Source organism: Telmatherina bonti (assembly GCF_933228915.1).
Source record: "Telmatherina bonti genome assembly, chromosome: 5".
NCBI classification, from domain to species: domain Eukaryota; kingdom Metazoa; phylum Chordata; class Actinopteri; order Atheriniformes; family Telmatherinidae; genus Telmatherina; species Telmatherina bonti.
In genome coordinates, this window is record NC_136623.1 from 17,608,604 (window position 1) to 17,628,368 (window position 19,765).

The 19,765-nt window shown below is 42.5% G+C and overlaps 1 protein-coding gene across 2 annotated transcripts in view; it reads right to left on the reverse strand.

Moving 5' to 3' along the window:
- The window catches only part of grik5 (glutamate receptor, ionotropic, kainate 5), a gene marked incomplete at its 3' end in the record, with an annotated part of 37,399 nt that overhangs the window by 12,482 nt on the left and 5,152 nt on the right, over nucleotides 1-19,765 (reverse strand). For both annotated transcript variants that reach the window (XM_079241408.1, XM_079241407.1), the window contains exons 3-12: nucleotides 18,436-18,533; nucleotides 17,942-18,107; nucleotides 10,341-10,519; nucleotides 9,610-9,663; nucleotides 8,668-8,826; nucleotides 8,117-8,269; nucleotides 6,474-6,578; nucleotides 3,583-3,690; nucleotides 947-1,150; nucleotides 1-41 (exon numbers count right to left, since the gene is read on the reverse strand). The exon at nucleotides 1-41 is cut by the window's left edge and continues 73 nt beyond it. In XM_079241408.1, coding sequence (XP_079097534.1) covers nucleotides 1-41; nucleotides 947-1,150; nucleotides 3,583-3,690; nucleotides 6,474-6,578; nucleotides 8,117-8,269; nucleotides 8,668-8,826; nucleotides 9,610-9,663; nucleotides 10,341-10,519; nucleotides 17,942-18,107; nucleotides 18,436-18,533 — 1,267 coding nt within the window. The remainder of the gene's footprint in view (nucleotides 42-946; nucleotides 1,151-3,582; nucleotides 3,691-6,473; nucleotides 6,579-8,116; nucleotides 8,270-8,667; nucleotides 8,827-9,609; nucleotides 9,664-10,340; nucleotides 10,520-17,941; nucleotides 18,108-18,435; nucleotides 18,534-19,765) is intronic.

Genomic DNA, 19,765 nt, shown 5'->3' on the forward strand with positions numbered 1-19,765 from the left:
TCTGATGTGATGGTGAAACCTGCCACGGCCAGGTCTGCTTTCTGGAGGATTGACAGAGATAGATAGGTGGGCAGATAACAGCGGGGTGAGGGAGAGCGATAGAGGTAGTGCAGGAGAGTGAGGCAGAAAAAAGGACAAGTGGTTAAGGTATAAAAATAGAAAGACAAGTGATGCTGTGTGCTGTTTCTATGAAATGCTGATATCAGGGATAAAGAATTAAAAGTTTGACTATGCATAGCCTAGAGAAGTGCACCCTGTCTCATACACACAAACACACACACACATTATATATGCACTGTCCAAATGAGGCTAATTGAAGGTAAGCATTGGGTGGCTGGTCTTTCCACCTGTATAAAACCTACAGATCTCCGGTTGGTCTGCCTTCCCTCCATCTCATCCATTAAAAGCTAATTTATGAACATGGCCCACTAATTAGAGTTGAGTGATCAGGCAATGGGGAGGGCAGAGCGGGAGAGGAAGCATGGAGAACTGGGGGGGCACCGGAGTGGCAGGCTCCACACAGGGACCACAGTCTGGTAATTGAAGTATACCGTCTGGTAATTAAGCAGAGAGGGGGCTCTCATTAGCCTGCTTCAACCAGAGTGTCTGCTAGAGGGACATAGAAGCCTGGACAGGGAGTGGAAGAGGGGGGGGGATAGTTGCAGGTTACTGCAAGGGAAGATGGCACAGGCAATTTTAAGCAATTCTACCACTCTCTTTTGGGGAATTAACAAGTCAGCTTTTGTCCTAGATAAGAGTCTCACTCCCCTCTGAGGGCAATTTGAGACATGGGAAGTTACAGCAGAGTTGTGGTTTGGGGCTACAGTGCAAGTGTGTGTACGTGGGTGGGTGTGTACATAGTTATGAGTTCCACATAAGTTTCTATTTGCAGAAACACTCCATGGAGCATTTGTGCATGTTTCTGTGCAATCTGGAGAGCACTTACCCTGTTGATTAGCTCTCCAACCATGCCAGTCCATGAGCCGTTGGGCTCTGGGGCCCCATACAGCCCATCATCCACCAGCTTGATTTTGAAGGAAAATTTCAAGATGTCTGCAAGCTCCCTCAACATGTCAACACAGAAGCCCTCATACTGGTCATTCCCCTGGAAATCTTGGTAATTGTCTTTACGCATCACATATGGGTTCTCCTGTAGAAAGGGGATACATGAGAGGTCTCAGTTCAAAACAACCAATACCCAGTTTTTGCACAGATCATTCACAAGATTAAACAGATCCTCTGTTCTGAAAAACTATGCTTATTTCCTTTCTGGTTGAGATTTTAAATCATGCCAGTAAATGTGATTTTTGTTTTTTGAACTCATAAACAAAGCTAATATGAATATTTAATATGTCGTCATGTATTCTGCTCCTATAAAGTATTCAGGCTCATATTGATGTGTTATGGGAGCAGTATGTATCACATGTTGCGACTCAAATCAAATGTACACTTAAAAGGGAAGTTGATCTTTTACACATTAAAATCTGTGTGCTTTTCAGACCATTTAGTCCAGAGAACCTGGGAGCCTCTAAACTGGTTGAAGAAAACTTTAAATGTATGGCATTTGTCTAAAAAAATGTGCAATACACAAATGCATAGCGGGAATTTAAGAGCACATTTTTCCTGGAGCTTAACCAAAACTACTGACTTAAAGTCACAATTCCTCAGGCTGAGTCAATTTACTGGAGAAAATTTTTATCTGCCTCATGTAAGTCTCCTACAGTTATATAGTCCAACACTAAATTGCTTTAAGAGACATAAATTGATAGTGGAGCATGGCTGCAGATGAAGGTGAGAGTGAGCCAAACAGACAGACTCAGAAACCACAGTGTGGTCATTGAAGTAAATCGATGCAGATAAAGCTGGGCACCAAAAGATGACAGGCTGTGCTCCCACCAAGGTTGGCTGATTCATCTCAGAAGAGGTGCAGGGAGAAAATTAAATACATCAGACTTCACATGAAAAATGCCAATTTGCTACTCAGAGGGTCTCACACCAGGGATTGAATCGCTAATCTTGGTGGATGAGAGACAAGAGTTCTGCCAGCACAGACACAGTCAACAGCCTGATGACACAGGTAGTCTTGATGTTAAACTAAATCAGAACAGTGAGACAGCAGAGTAAACTGGAAAGAAAAGCTAAAAATTTACATATAATACTGAACAACAGGTCTTTTTTTTTGGTTTTAAAATCATTGTTCAGTATTATCACACTGAAAAAAATATAGAAGCAAAAGTAAATTATGATGGGATTTAAGATTTTAGCAGAACTTTAGTCGGCTTAAATGCAGCACTCATAATCCTAAATTGCAAATTAATGAATGAATCCAATGAAATATTCTATATTTATACATTCACACATGGGTGTATTTAATTATTAGTAATACATTTATTTATTTTTCAAAATATTTTTATTCATTCATTCTCTATACTTCTCCATGTCCAGTTCATGGGCGTGAGGAAGTTGAATCCTATCCCAGAAATCATCAGGGAAGCAGCAGGGTACACACTGAACAGGTTGCCAGTCCATCACAGGGCCAATATACTTGTTAAATTTGCCAATTCCACACTATTTACAACCTCTGATTTCTAAATTCTTTCATGTATTTTCATATTCATTTCTCTTTCCACAGTGATGTATGTATTTCTACATTCATATTGGTTGATATCTACTTCCAATTTTAAATTGTTTCTACATTTCATTTCATACTTTTATTACATTGTAACAAAGTATTATTGTGCGAACCAGAAATCTGGTAATAGAAGTAAAAATATCCGTGGAAACAAGAATTAAGTGTTGAAATAAATTAGCTTTTTCATTTACTTCTGATTGTGTCATTTTCAGTCCTCCATAGTGGAAAAAGCATCCAAAACTTAAAATCTGCAAATTTTAATATGGCAAATGTTAAATTCTGATATTGTATTCTTACAATATCATGTTTACCCACTTTGTTGGATTTAATATCTATTTAATATCAAGTGATCAGTAACTAAGAAGAATGTGAGAAGACGGCATGAAATGGAAGAGCCAAGCCTTTTAAACTGGCTTCGTCCAGTGCTGTTGGGTTTTAATCAGTTTTCAAACTCATTGGATGCAGAAGAATTTCATAAATCCAACATCCCCAAAAATCCACATGAAAGTATCCTGTTTGCATCTTAGAAAAAAATAGAAGAAATAATTTTTTTATCTCACAAAATGTTTATTCCTGTCACTTAAAAGAGGGCGGACTTCTGTTTCAATGTTTTCTTTTTTTTTTCTTTTTTTTTCTTTTAAACTACTATTAATTTATCAATATATTTTTCACAGTGTAATATGGCAATACTTTCAGATTAAGACTTTATTCTTCAAATTGGAGATTATGGATTTGGATTATGGATATTATCAGCAGGACAAGACTTTCCGAGTCTTCTTTCAGTAACACGTACTCGTCATGTCTCCATCAGTTTCCATGACAGTTACAGCAACCGCTAAATTAGTAGAGAAAGACTATAAAACAGTGTGAGCTCTGGCAAGGCCAGTGTAGCAGCACAAAAACAAGTCTGCAGCACCATGTGGACACTTCCAGGGTAACTGTGACCTTACCAGAATGGTGGTGACAATGAGGGTCTTGTTTGCCAGCGTTTCTGAGACATTAATATCCAAGCTGGTGGAGTTCATTGCCAAGGTGTTATTGGAGTACCAGATCCCGATCTAAGCGTGAGGGAGAGGTAGGAGAAAAATCAATGACTATTGTGGGATAAATAATGCACTGTTTAGCTGTGCTGTAACTGTTTTTATGTTGCAGCTGGCTACGTGGCCAAGTATATGAGTGAGTGTATCAATGCTGATGGTCTATTCTATAATACAAACACCTTTACTGACTTTATGTTATGTACTTTGGCATTGGGATCCATACTGTTTCATATTGTATGCATATTGATATGACTGTCCCCACTGGAGCAATAGATGTACTTGTAGTTCTGGGCATCAGTATAAGAAAAAAAACCTGCTACTGACAAGGAGAGCAAAGAGCTAAGGTCGGCCAAGATGGGTAAACACAATACAGAGAAGCATTTGTGATCAGCAGTTTCATTGCAACACCTCGTTCCTTCACTAACACCTCTCTGAAATTGCATAACAATATATTTATTTCCATTTTATGTAGACAGTAAAGACACTTGGGTACATAATGGGTGATCATAACCTAACCATTATGCAAGATGAATCTTTCAGTAAGGCAGAGGAGAGGTAATGCCTCTACGCACAGAATCACAGCTTTTCTATGACATTATTCGTCCTGCTCTGACATTTCAGTGGTCTTTTCTGTGAGCCACCACTGCCTGCTTACAATATGGATGCTGCTACAAAGAGGTGGCAAAGTTAAAATGTTAATTACTACAAGCAAAATCTCCACTGAGTTAGAGTCTGGCTTTAAGTGAGAAGGTGGCATTTTGTGTTAGTTTCAGAGACAGCTGGCAGACATACTAAAGAGAGGTGAATAAAAAGTCTTTCTTACAGCTGATGAACATCACCTGCAGTGCTGTGAGCATTTAATGCTTCATTTAAACTTAGTTTTTAAATGCTAAATGCTTCCCCACCCAGTCTTTTTTATACTCACCAAAGAGTACTACGCTAACTGCCGTACTCAGTGGAGGACGTTTTCCCCATCATCCTTATTGGGTCTGTCACCAGTAGCTCATTGCAGCTGGTGAGCAAACTACTTCTTTTCATCATATTGATATGTGTTTTACAATATTGAGCACTGAGTGGTTGCTACGTCTGAATACAGGGTGTCTAATCTCTTCCTTTGTCGCTTTCTCTCTTTCTCTTACACGCTTCAGCTGATTATATCCTGTTGTGTTTCTTTGCTAAATCAGCCATAACGCACATTCAAAAGGGCCAGTGTGCAGATATCTAATTGCTGGCATGTGATGTGGTGCCATAAAGCAAAACACTGCTGTTGCATGATGCCGTGGGCTGGAAAAATAAAGAGATCTGTGACATTTCTCAACCTCAGATGCTGCAGGGCAATGACGACTCCAGAAATGTAAAAATGAGTGTAAAGCAGAGTTTTGCACTCATTCATCTACATTCTGTACAGTTTATTCAATTTCAGGGTCACAAGGTGGCTGGAACCTATCCCAGCAATTAGCAGGCAAGAGGCAGGGTACACCCAGGTCGCCAGTTCATCACAGGGCCAACATGCAGTAAAAAACAACTAAACATCTTCACATTTAATCTAAGGAAGGAGTTAAATGTGTTAACCTAAACACATTTCGATGGTGAGAGGAAGGAGTACCCAGAGAGAACCCACGCATACATGCTTACTATGCCGTGCAGCCCTTATTTTGCATAAATCAATTAAAAATGTACTTAGGCTGTATACATATATGTATATACATATACATATATATATATATATATATATATATATATATATATATATATATATATATATATATATATATGTATATGTATATACATATATGTATACAGCCTAAGTAAACAACTGAACTGAGTAAAACATACATTTCGATAAGGTACAGATGTCACTATGTTACAGAGAGAAACCTAGAGATTTATTTTGAATATAGAGTTGATGAAAACAGGATAAACATCACATTTGAATAGGAATAAACCTTCACCACTTGGCCAATATCTTCACAGCAAAAATCAATTCTTACTGAATGGTAGTAGATTATAGATTATACAGATTTATCTGTCATAATGCACTCTGACCAAACTCGTTGTTGGATAGTGTTTGAATTCTTAAATTCAATTCAACAATGATCCAACAATTTGATGTAAAAGTATGTAGGTGCCGTCTGAACTGCTTAAGTCTGATGCAAGTCTCAACCAAGTAAAGAATCCAAAATAAAAACATATCAATACTTAACTTCAAGAAAATCAGACAAAGACTAAATCAATGTCATAAATATCCAACAGAAACATTGCTTTATATACTAAAAGAGCCGAGATGTCAAATTCAAAGAATGAACCTAAACCTGTTTGCCGTAGTCATGGAAAGAAAAGAAAATGTTTATATTTTCATGACCGGCGAGAAAAGTGTCAGATGCAAGAAGGAAAGATATCCAGGACAGCAGCCGTCACAGAAACGCAGATTGAATTTAATATGGTCGACCTGTAAGTAAGAACACAATTATTTTTTAAAAAAACAACAAAAAAAAAACTTAAGGCCAGACGAGCAGTTAATGTATTCAAGTAGCCTTCAGGTAAAGTAAATGTTAACTTATATTTAGATCTGACACATGACCCACATCTGCTGACAGGTTACACTAAAAGGCTGTCAGAGGAAACGCACATCAACTTCACAAAGTACAGATCTGGCTCCCATCAGGGGAGCCTGTGATGAGGCTGACCTCAGAGTTAAAAGCCTCCCTCAGCTTTGTGAAATCAGATGGCTGACCTGTAACTAACCCAATGCCTAAGGACATTATGACCTGGCTGCGACATGATAACAGGTGACTCCTGACCTCTTTGTGGCCTCCTCTGTGTTTCTCCAGGATCCGCAGGGTGTAGTTGGTCCTCTGACCTTTGCTGTTGAACTCCACTCGTCCAGTCAGGCCATCATACTCCACCTGGCAGGCAGATGGAGAGGGACGAAAGGAAGTATGACAGTGGAACGGCAGCAGAGAAGAAAGATGAGACAATGAGAGGAGAGTATAGAAACAATGAAAAGCGACAGAGATATAAACAAAAGTGAACGCTTTGCATGAAACCAGCCATGCCTCTCACTATCTATCATCATCATTAGATAGATCCAGCCAATAGTGATCAGGAAGAAAGACAGAAAAAGTAAACACACGCAAATAAAAAGACAGAGCAAGACATACAGAGACAGAGGCTGAATCTTGACTGGACAGGGACAATCAGCTCTGGATCAACAAGAAGAAACTGACTGATCAAGAGGCTCAGACAGACCAGCAGTGAGTGTCAACAGCTCTCTAATAAGGCTCAGACCTGCACCTCACAGCTCAGCTTGGCCTCTCCAAAACCCAGGTGCTGGCACAATTTGTGGGAACTGTGATGAATGGCTGAGTGCTGAAGATGGAGCACACCATGATGTTGACTAACAAAGACAGATGTCGAGCAGATGGGCCGCAGGCAATGAGAGATGGGACTCAGGCTGCCTTGACAACAGGTCATCGATGAGAGAAGCGGACGACAAGAAATGGGAGATGACAAAGAACAACAAGAGGCAGAGGTTACATGCAACAAGGGATCCAGATGAAGCACAATGTTGCTGTACATGTTTTTATAAATAAATAACTCATTGAAAGACAAATCATTCAGCAACAAATCTGACAAGCGATTTTAGACATTTCTTTTGAATAGTGAAGATTTCTGCTTTTCTTCCTGATGAGCTGTTTAAGTAAAGGTTGTTTTTCATCGCTGATTATTCTCTAGGTTCTCTTTCTTCCTGTTTTCTTTGGTATGAAAATCCATCAAACTTCCCAGGGATTATGTCTTGAAATGCTGATTTTTATCCAAACAAGAGTCAAAAATGCTCAGCTTGAGTTTACACATAGAAAATCTGGAAATCCTCAGATTTCAGAAACTTAGATCAGCTCAGATGCTTTGTATCTTCTTATGCTCGGAAAAAATGCCATAACCTGATGAATAGAAAATACAAAGAAAAAATTTCAACTACATAATTGAGTTTTAAATTCAACTTTAGGTTGAAATACATCATATTAAACTTTCAGAAACTGTAAATGGATGTTTTCTGACTAGTATTGATCACTTGCATTTCAGCAGCAATACAGCAATCCAGAAACAGGAGTCTGTGCATAATATGGCCACACAAGCTGGTAATGTAAGCATTTATGTCTTAGGAATTAAAAATTTAATCAAACTAAGATGTTAAATATTAAAATCTAACCTCTTATTTACTGTATAATGTACAGTGGAACAGAACAGTTTGGACACTGGACTAAAAGGACTTCAGTTAACGATGATAAAAACTTTTCAGCATTTTAAGAAGTATTTTTCGTCAACCAAATAAAAGCACAAAGCTTTGCATGTGTCTCTTTGTGTGCATGATCATGTAAATGAGCTTTTATACATTATACATCAGCACTTACATTGCACACAGATACACTTATCAAGCATTTACCATGCGCAGATAATTCATGAGGCTGGTCCCATGTTGCCAGATCTGAGGAGAGGTGCAGCTGAGTGGCTTCACTCCAATTTCCTGACTGCGGTTCAGTTCCCTCACCGCCCCCACCACCACATGCACCGCGTCGAACATCAGCGCTGAGGAGAGCTGTGGAAGGGATGGATGTACACAAGGTATGGAGGAGGGTAAAGGCGGAAAGGGCAAGATGGATGACAAGGTAAAAGAAAAAAAAAACAAGGGAGAAGATGTAATGAAGAGGGAGGTACAAGCATAGACGATTGAGGGGGATAACGGGGATGCAAGGAAGGAGGCGGGAAAAGAACAGAGGAGAGAAAAGATGTTAGAAATGAGTAAACAAGCAGTAAGGAAACAGAGATGGATGCATCAATACTCATTAAATGGGCATTAAAGTGAATCTCTTGAAATGCTCTGTGAATCAGTGCGAGGAATTAAGCAGCTCAAAATGTTTTTGCATTCTTACAAAACTTTTAAAATTAGTCCAGATATTGTGCGTGAATGAGTGCTTGTGGGTGGCAGAGACTGACCGCTGGGCCAGGGTAAGTTAGATCGCATCCCTCCCTCCAAGAGAGGTTCAGGCTCCGGATGAACTCCAAGTAGAAGGGATGGGTTGTATTAAACATGGAGAAACCCACAATGTTGGACTGCTCGTCCACAATGTCATCCAATCTCAACAGAGGAAAGTCCTGAAAACAAAAGGAGGATGGAGGAGGGTGTTCGCAAGGAGACAGAAAAATTCAGTTAAGTGACAATGTTGACATCGTGCCAGGTCATAGCACAAAAATCGCTGTACAAAAAGGAACACAATAAAGAAAACAAGACACTGATAGGAGTGACAAAATCTAATATTCGATGTCGAGTAAAATGGGGAAAAAAAAGCGTATGACCAGATAGAGAGGGGGGTAAATAATGATATGGGGACAGGAGAGGTTGATGGAAATGACTCGGAAAGCTTTTCAAAGTGATATGCATGCAAGTGCATCCAAAGCACAAGAGCGCATCACGTACAGAGGGCAGAAAGAGAAGGGAAAAAAAATAAAATCAGACATAAAATGACACATTAATTCAAACGCTAGAAGGGGATGGGAGTACTGTATATCAAGGAGGCAGATGAAAAGCCTGGAAGCATAAAGAAGGTGGCGGGTGGTAAAGGAAAAAGCGCACATCACATCTGTCATCACCTTCACCTCAAACCCATTTTTCTTTCTTTTTTTTGCCATCCTCCTCTGCATATCCACATTTCTGAACAGCATGTTTGCTTGTCAGATCTTTTCCTCCCTCTTTCCATCTTTCATCTCCTCTCCCTTTCCCAACTGTCATCCCTCTTTACCTCCCCTTATCGAACACTTTCTCCGCCTTAGCACCTTTTGCTTGTTCACACTGAGACAGAAGAGGGGGAGGAGCAGGACGGAGGAACAAGTGAAAATGAAAGAGCCGGAGACAGAGGGGAGGAATTGGTATGCTCTTACCATGGTGGTGAGAATGTACTTATAAAATGCTGAAGTCATCCCCAGCTCTGACGCCTGTAAGACAAAGGAAAAAAAGAAATAAGATGAAAAAATAACGAGACAGCAGGCAAGATATGAATGTGGAAAAGACAAAAAAAGAGAACGGAGTAAGATTAATGGTGAGAGAAAGAGGGCAAAGGGGGAGAGTAAATGGAGAGGCAGGGAGCAAGGAGACAGTAAGGGGAGAAAACAGGAGAGAATGTGAAGGAGAAGGGGAGAGAAAAGAAGCATATGTTAATCAAGGTTTAACATCATCAGGTTAATGCTGGGACATTTCGCTGAGGGCGGACAGCCACTCCAAGTGAAAACATCCCGTTCAAACTGTGACTCACAGCACTGGCGATCGGCCTTAGCATGAATCAGAGCAAGTGAGGGTTATATCTGCATCTGCATCCCAGATCAGGATGTTCTTTTGTCAGAAACTGTAAGAGGAGTGCAAGTGATTGTTGCTAGCGACATATTACCTCCATGTAAAGGGCAGAGAGGGTGTTATGTGTGATTTCCTGTTTTTTCCTTGTGAGAGCTTGTTTATTAATTTATTTTTTTATGGACAGTGCCCTTCATGAATGTAACCTGAATTTCCAACAGAAATAAGCAAATCCCCATGAGTCACAATAATTATTCTGTGTCCCAGAGTAACTCTAAATCCAAATGTGTGGGAAGTTCTGAAGAGTGTATGTTTCAGACCTGACCTTCTTGAGGATGAGATAAGAGATGGAGGCATTAGCATCAATGATGATGGTGGCAACTTTGTCATCACGGATCTCCTTCAGGAGTGGGGTAGGGTCCAGGTTGTCATCCAGCATCCTGACTGACAGCGTCTCCCGCGAGATGAGGAAGCGACGGACCAGTTCCTCCAATCTAAGCAGGCCTGAGGGAGAGCCCAATCACAGCCAAGTCCCAGATCAGTGTCTGTATGGTTAAATATGACTCATATTTCCATCATGGAAGCCTTTGCAGGGCCAATGAACATCTCGATTTATCCTAGGAGGAATTTGTATAATTTAGAAAACCAAGATTGATGGTTTTATCTGAAATATCCAACAAAAAAATTATTTTAGTATGGCTTTCTTCTTTAATCATCTTTTTATTAGGATTTTTTGTAGGCGTCATGGTAACCCTTAGCATTTTTTTTTTTTTTTTACAAATACCTATTTGTACGTGTATAAAGCACACACATGGACAAATACTACAGAAACATAATGTGTTAAACTTCAGTTTAAATCACACCGTTACGTTTTCTATATCATTTTTACATAAAAACTATATTGTCAAAAGTATTCACTCATAAATCCAAATAACTGAATTCAGGTGTTTCAATCACTTTCATAAAGTGTATAAAATCAAGCAGCTCGCCTTGCAGACTGCCTCTATAAACACTGAAAGAATGGGTTGCTCTGTGGAGCTCAATGAATTCCACCGTGGCACCTTGATAAGATGATACCTATGCAGCAAACATATTTATGAAATTTCCTTGCTACTAAATACTCAACAGTCAATTGTCAGTAGTATTATAACAAAGCTGAAGCAACTGAGGAGAACAGCAGTTCAGCTGCAAACTGGTCAGCGGATGCTTAGGTGCAGAGTGTGCAGAAGTTGCCAGCTTTCAGTTGTTACAGACCCCCAAACTTTATGTGGTCTTCAGATTAGCTCCACGGCAGAACCTAGACAGCTTTGTGATGGGGTTTCCATGGCTGAGCTGCTTCATCCACGCCATATTTTGCCAAATATATATATATATATATATATATATATATATATATATATATATATATATATATATATATATATATATATATATGTATATATGTATATATATATGTATATATATATATACATATATATATACATATATATATATATATATATATATGAAGGATTTTTCAAGTGCTGCAATTCTTTCCACTTTCTTTAGTCTTATCTTTCTGATATTTATCTACTGTTGAGCTATTTAAGCCTCCCACATCTTTTCCTTTTTCCTTGTCTAGTTTCTCTTAATTTGTTGAACCCATGCTAAAACCTGCCATTTATTGGGTAGGACGTTCAAAAAATTTGTTGTTGAAAAAACAGGTGGAAAAAAATCTAGTTATCATTTTTCATCAATACGGATAGAAAAATTGGAGTAAATTACACATCTATGCAGCAAGTATTTGGTAACAAACTGTTTAAACATGCAATTTAAAAGGTTTTTCATCAAACTGTTAGTTGTGTGTTGACTTTACACTGGTTTATCTCCAGAATTGGATGCCTTCTTCATGCTTCATAGGTCAGTGCTTAAATTCCTCTTAAAATGATGGACAAGTGACTAAAACTGAGAGAAAAGCCAGCAGATTTCCAAATCAATGGAAAACTGCTGCTCATAAAGTCTTTAACAGTTTGAAACAGTTTTTAAAAGTCTGTCTTTTTGGAAACAAAACATAAAGACATGAAGAGTTGCTCAAGACTTTTGCACAGTGCTGAAAGCTACATCTTTACTTAGCTCGATATATTACAGCAAGGGCTGAAGGCATGACCACCTCTGCTCAAACTGAATCCATCCATCCATCCATCTTCTGCCGCTTATCCGGGGTCGGGTCGCGGGGGCAGCAGCCTAAGCAGGGAAGCCCAGACTTCCCTCTCCCCAGCCACATTTGCCAACTCTGTGGGGGGGATCCCGAGGCGTTCCCAGGCCAGCCGAGAGATGTAATCCCTCCAGTGTGTCCTGGGTCTTCCCCGGGGTCTCCTCCCCGAGGGACGTGCCTGGAACACCTCACCAGGGAGGCGTCCAGGAGGCATCCTGACCAGATGCCCGAGCCACCTCAACTGGTTCCTCTCGATGCGAAGGAGCAGCGGCTCTACTCTGAGCCCCTCCCGGATGACTGAGCTCCTCACCCTATCTCTAAGGGAGAGCCCGGCCACCCTGCGGAGGAAACTCATTTCAGCCGCCTGTATACGAGATCTCGTTCTTTCGGTCACGACCCACAGCTCATGACCATAGGTGAGGGTAGGAACGTAGATCGACTGATAAATCGAGAGCTTCGCCTTCTGGCTCAGCTCCTTCTTCACCACGACAGACCGGCGCAGAGCCCGCATTACTGCAGACGCCGCACCGATCCGTCTGTCGATCTCACGCTCCATCCTTCCCTCACTCGTGAACAAGACCCCGAGATATTTAAACTCCTCCACTTGAGGCAGGACCTGACTCCCGACCCGGAGAGGGCAATCCACCCTATTCCGGCTGAGGACCATGGTCTCAGATTTTGAGGTGCTGATTCTCATCCCAACCGCTTCACACTCGGCCGCGAATCGCTCAAGCGAGAGCTGGAGATCACGACCAGATGAAGCCAACAGGACCACGTCATCCGCAAAAAGCAGGGACCCAATCCTGAGGCCACCAAGTCGGATCCCCTCAACCCCTCGGCTGCGCCTAGAAATTCTGTCCATATAAGTTATGAACAGAATCGGTGATAAAGGGCAGCCTTGGCGGAGTCCAACCCTCACCGGAAACAAATCCGACTTACTACCGGCAATGCGGACCAAGCTCTGACACCTGTCGTACAGGGACCGGACAGCTCGTACAAGGGGGTCCGGTACCCCATACTCCCGGAGTACCCCCCACAGGAGCCCCCGGGGGACACGGTCGAATGCCTTCTCCAGGTCCACAAAGCACATGTAGACTGGTTGGGCAAACTCCCATGCCCCCTCCAGGACCCCAGAGAGGGTATAGAGCTGGTCCACTGTTCCGCGACCAGGACGAAAACCACACTGCTCCTCCTCAATCCGGGATTCGACTATCCGGCGGACCCTCCTCTCCAGGACCCCTGAATAGACCTTACCAGGGAGGCTGAGGAGTGTGATTCCCCTGTAATTGGAACACACCCTCCGGTCCCCTTTCTTAAAAAGGGGGACCACCACCCCAGTCTGCCAGTCCAGCGGTACTGCCCCTGATGTCCACGCGATGCTGCAGAGGCGCGTCAGCCAGGACAGCCCCATAGCATCCAGAGCCTTAAGGAACTCCGGGCGGATCTCATCCACCCCCGGGGCCTTGCCACCAAGGAGCTTTTTGACCACCTCAGCGACTTCAGCCCCAGAGATAGGAGAGTCCACCCCTGAGTCCACCAGCTCTGCTCCCTCATGGGAAGACGTGTTGGTAGGATTGAGGAGGTCTTCGAAGTATTCCCTCCACCGACCCACAACGTCCCGAGTTGAGGTCAGCAGCACCCCATCTCCACTGTACACAGTATTGATGGAGCACTGCTTCCCCCCCCCTGAGCCGCCGGATGGTGGACCAGAATCTCCTCGAAGCCGTCCGGAAGTCTTTCTCCATGGCCTCGCCGAACTCCTCCCATGCCCGAGTTTTTGCCTCGGCAACGGTCGAAGCCGCATGCCGCTTAGCCCGTCGGTACCCATCAGCTGCCTCCAGAGTCCCACAGGCCAAGAAGGCCCGATAGGACTCCTTCTTCAGCTTGACGGCATCCCTCACTGCTGGTGTCCACCAACGAGTCCTGGGATTACCGCCACGACAGGCACCAACGACCTTGCAGCCACAGCTCCGCTGGCCGCCTCAGCAATAGAGGCACGGAACACAGCCCATTCGGACTCAATGTCCCCCGCCTCACCCGGGACATGTTCGAAGCTCTGCTGAAGGTGGGAGTTGAAGCTCGCTCTGACAGGGGACTCAGCCAGACGTTCCCAGCAGACCCTCACAACACGTTTGGGCCTGCCAGCTCTGACCGGCTTCCTCCCCCACCATCTGAGCCAACTCACCACCAGGTGGTGATCAGTTGACAGCTCCGCCCCCCTCTTCACCCGAGTGTCCAAGGCATGTGGCCGCAGGTCCGACGATACGACTACAAAGTCGATCATTGAACTGCGGCCCAGGGAATCCTGATGCCAGGTGTACATATGGACACTCTTATGCTGGAACATGGTGTTCGTTATAGACAATCCATGACGAGCACAGAAGTCCAATAACAAAACACCATTTGGGTTCAGAGGGGGGGGACCATGCCTCCCAATCACTCCCCTCCAGGTCTCACTGTCATTGCCCACGTGAGCATTGAAGTCCCCCAGCAGAACAATGGAGTCCCCAGAAGGAGCACCCTCCAGCACTCCCTCCAAGGACCCCAGAAAGGGTGGGTACTCTGAACTGCTGTTCGGTGCATAAGCACAGACAACAGTCAGGACCCGTCCCCCCACCCGGAGGCGGAGGGAAACTACCCTTTCATCCACCGGGGTAAACCCCAACGTGCAGGCACCAAGCTGAGGGCTGATGAGAATGCCCACACCTGCTCGGCGCCTCTCACCATGAGCAACTCCAGAGTGGAAGAAGGTCCAGCCCCTTTCGAGGGTACTGGTTCCAGAGCCCAAGCCATGCGTCGAGGTGAGTCCAACTATATCTAGTCGGAACCGCTCAACCTCGCGCACAAGCTCAGGCTCCTTCCCCACCAGAGAGGTGACGTTCCACGTCCCTAGAGCCAGCTTCTGCAGCCGGGGATCGGACCGCCAGGGTCCCCGCCCCTTGCTGCCGCCCAGCTCACATTGCACCCGACCCCTACGGCTCCTCCCGCAGATGGTGAGCCCACGGGAGGTAGGTGGTGAATCATTTTCTCAAATCATGATTTTCAGCATGAATTAAGTGTAACATATCTCTGAACCCTTAAACCAGCAGACGGGGTTTCGGTATCCTCCAGAATTTCCAAACTATCTACCAATCTAGACCATAAATGTCTTAACAATTGCTATTTCAAGAGTATTACATTTATACAGCTGTGCGACTTTGGCAGGGAGGTGTGCTCTTTGAGTGCTTTATAATGCACTTTGTCTTTCTTGTCTGATTATTTAGTTATTCGTTGATACTATGTGTTGAAAAATAGTAAAAACTTTAACTCAAATAATAAAACTGATGCAACATCTGCAGGAAACTTTGGAGAAAAGATGGACAGAAAGCACAGTACAGACTGAAATTTAATTATTGATGTAATTTTCCAACTTCAAGCAAATTTCTCTTGAAATGGAAAATAACAAATGACAATCACGACTCACTTGGCACTCTGTGTGAATACATTTTTATTAGAAAGTCCACTCGGCTGCTTACTGATTATAATTCCACAGTAAACTACCTCTAGCTATATACTGTAAATAAATGGTGGGCTAGGCATCTGGGAGACTGAGGGAGAGACCACAGAGATGAGAGGAGGAGGGGAAAGGTAGTACTCAGAGCCCTTCAGCAGGAGAAAGCCTCTATAAGCAGGAGGGTAATCACTGAACCAGGCCAAAACTTTAATTAGTTTGAGGAAGAAAGGGGGAAGAAAAAAATCAATGCACTTTACAGCTTCCTCTTCTCTCCTCAGCCACCTTTCACATATTTTCTGTCTCCCACACCGAGGTCCTTACCGCTTCATCTCTCCTCTCTGAGCCCTGAGCTCCAGTTACCTCTCTCCCTCTATACATCTCCATCTGACGCCACCACCGTCTCCTCTCCCTTGTGCTCAGTCTTTCCCTCTCGCTGTCCTTAACCCTCATCCATCTCATGAAAAGTGCATAATAGAATTAAGCTCAGATAGTGATTTCTGACCCAGGCACAGCAAGCGAAGGATACACAGGAAATTACCCAACATCTCTGACCACAGCACATTTAGCAGAGTATCCAGCTAAAGGAGGAAACATTAGATGAAAACCATTAATGTGCTGCTGCAAAATGACCGGTTTTCTTGCATTATCTCACACTTGACTCACTGCACTTGGCATCACTTTATGCTGGGAGAGATAAGATGAGTTAAACAAGGGGGCTTCTGGTAAACATTAGCCGATGTTGAACCTCTGCAGCATCACAGCAGAACTGCACAAATGCAATCATTCATGTATCCCAATAGCCTCTCCTTTATGTTGACATACAGCAGCATGCATAAGCTCACCTGCACTCAACACACACACACACACACACACGCACATGTTCAAAGTAAAACCAGCGGACTTCAAAAAAAAAAAACACATCAAGACACACACATGCCATACCACACACACCCACAGAGTTGTTCAGAGTGTGGAACAAGCCTGTTGAGTGGCAGTTAGCACCTATTCGGCAGCCATGGCAACCAGCTCCACAGCAATAGATAGTGCAGCCAAGTGGGTCAGAGTCTGTGAGTGTGATAACCTTGTAAAGATCATCTTCAATCCAAATATATTGCACACAAACTCACCCCTCAGTTTCTCCACCAGGAAAAGAAGCATCTGTTTCTGCAGACATTAACGCAGACAGTAACGGTGACACCGTTGTTTGCTCCTCAGAAAAGGAAAAGCTCGGTGAAAGACAAGGCTCCTATCTACCCAATCAACTGATGATTAAAACTGAAAAGGGTGTCTGATGCCATTTCAAAGCTCTTTTAGTTCTGTAAAATGACAAGTTTAAAAAGGTATTTAGCTGACTTTCAGGAAGCTGCAGGAGGTTTTGGCTAAGTGCCGGAGAGATAATGAAAGCCTCTAAATGACTGAATCAATCTGTTCTCATGTCACACCTTTTTGTTAAAATCTGCTCAGACAGTTGTGGTTCACCTGGTTCTTTAAGTGGTCTTCAGTTCTCAGACAGTTCTGTGGCTCGTGGGGATTCAACAGCTCCACAATGACACATTACTGGTAAGTTTTACTGAAAAGTAAAGGCCTAGTGGTTAGTCAGTAGATAAATAAGAAATTCTGCCACCTCCTACAGTAAATAGCACAATCTGCCATGTATTCACAAAGCTGTTTGTACACTACAGCTTCCATCTAAGCAAGTCCTTTAATTCTTGCAATTCTCCATGGGCGACTGCAGCACAAATCAATAATGCACTCTTTCAAAATGAAAATAAAGACGGGCAGCGACCAAACCCCAAATCCCTTGTGATGCGAAAGCTCTCGTCTGAGTGCCTGGCAAGTTAAATCAAATGTCCCTCAAGTTCCTCCACTTCTGGAAAGTGTTTCAATTATGAATATTTATTAAACTGGTTTGACCTTATAACAGTTTTAAGATAAGAAACAGTGTGCAGGAACAAGACTGATAGGAAGGCTTGCCACATGAGCCATGTTCTGAACATGACAACAGACAGAACCTGGTGACCAGACTGTCAGAAGGAGTGTCTAATGGTTCCACACAGTCATATCCGCCCAAACAGCGGGAATCTGCCCACACTCGGAAGCCATTTCCACACACTAACATAGACATAAACTAAGTAAAGAAGCATGCAAAACTCAACTGATGCACCAACATAATTATAAATGCCTTCATGCTGCCAGTCACACGTAAGCTAAGCTTAAATGACACAACGGGTATACTAACACTCAGCCTTGGCGCAGACCAGGCTGGCCGAGGGGTAGCTGAATGAGCGCAAGATGGCTCCTATGGCCAGGCTCAGGTCCTCGTTGCTGGGGTACAGAGTTACGGAGGCAAAGCGCAGGTATGGCAAGCGGGGAGTTTCTTCTGGACCGATTTTTACATGAGGGATCTGCATGGAAAATGTAGACAGGAGAACAAAACAGTGAGAAGGAAACCAGAAGAAAAAATTGTGGTTATTTTCTTCCCTCTCAAAAGAGACAAGATGTTTAAAAAAAAATCTGGATAAGCAAGATTACAGTGCCTTCAGACTTTAAAAAGAAAAAAAAAAAAAATGGAAAAGCTTTAGGGAAAACAGAACAGCTGTAGGACTTGGATGATGGTTGATTAAATGAGAGACAAATCCTCAAGGAAGCAAAACAAAATCTAACAGAATCATCTTGACATGCTGGAAATAAGAAACAAAATGTACACAATTTATATTTGAATGTGTGACTTACCTCCTTCTCCCCACATATATGACTGACAGTAGAGCCAGAGGCAGGGCTGGAGGCGGGGCCTATCACAGAGACGACGCCTTTGGGCAGAATCTGACACACTGGAAGAAAATAAAGAAATAAATACTAACATTAAAGCAAACACCACTCCTTATGCTTGATTTAATGGCAGCGCTAAGCTAACAAACATAAAATCTTACTTTAGCCACTTGTTCCACAGTAGCAGCACAATTTGTCTGATAATCTGATTCCAGACTTGTTTAGTTCCATCTATGTAGGTGCATCAACAGAATACTGAGTTAATATGACTATGACCCTGACTATGAGGATCTGGACACATCAATGTCACAGATGAAGGTTTACAAATTTGCCAGTTAATGTAACTAGTCATAACATTATATGGCTGAATATATTCTTTACAACAGAAACAAGCAGAGATTTCACACTGTTCTGCAGGATTTAAGTATTTTCCTGGTCTAACAGAAGATGTAAATGAATAATAATTAAATGTCATCATGCTATCGGATCAATTTAATTAGAATGTGGTGTATTAGAGCTGGGAAGCATCTAAACCCTGCAGAGCTGTGGCCCTCAGGGTCTGCTGTTATAAAACATCAGTAGTATTTGCCATATACTGTATATCCACATATATGAGCAAAAATGAAGGAAACTTATCTGCATAGAAACAATCAATACAGTTCCCCATTTCTACAGTTTTATTTTTCATCCTGTTTTTCAGTCTCTAGCACGTTTAGTAGCAACATGGCTGTTTCAAAAAAGAAGGTAAAAGAGCCAATTATAATCACCATCTGCTCTATTCTTTGGAAGCCTGAAACTGTTATTGATTAATCATCTTAACAGGCTGACATGATCACCTAACAAAATCATTTCTGAAAGAAGTTCAAATGGATACAGTTTTGCTTGTATCCATCTTAAAATGAATTATCCTTCATAGTGGAAATAAAATCCATTTTCATCTAATGTCATTTGATTTACCCTGATGCTCACTCTGAGTGATGCTTTGGAACAATGTGAGCAAGCATGATGCAGACCCTCCCTCAGATCACACGCCCTCCAGCAAAGCTTACTATTCCTTTGTTGTCTTAACCTTAATTTAAACTTTGATGTGGACAGAAGCAAATGTCTAATTAAAAGTAGTCAGGAAATATGAAAACTAGTGACTAATGCTGGAGGAAGTGCAGGAAATTTACCGCTGTGCTATGATAGCCAAACAGAGGAACAATAAGGTGAGCAAGACGCAGGCATTAATAAACAAACGAATGAACGAACGAATGAATAAGTGAACAAACACAGTTTTTTATTAGAAAGCACA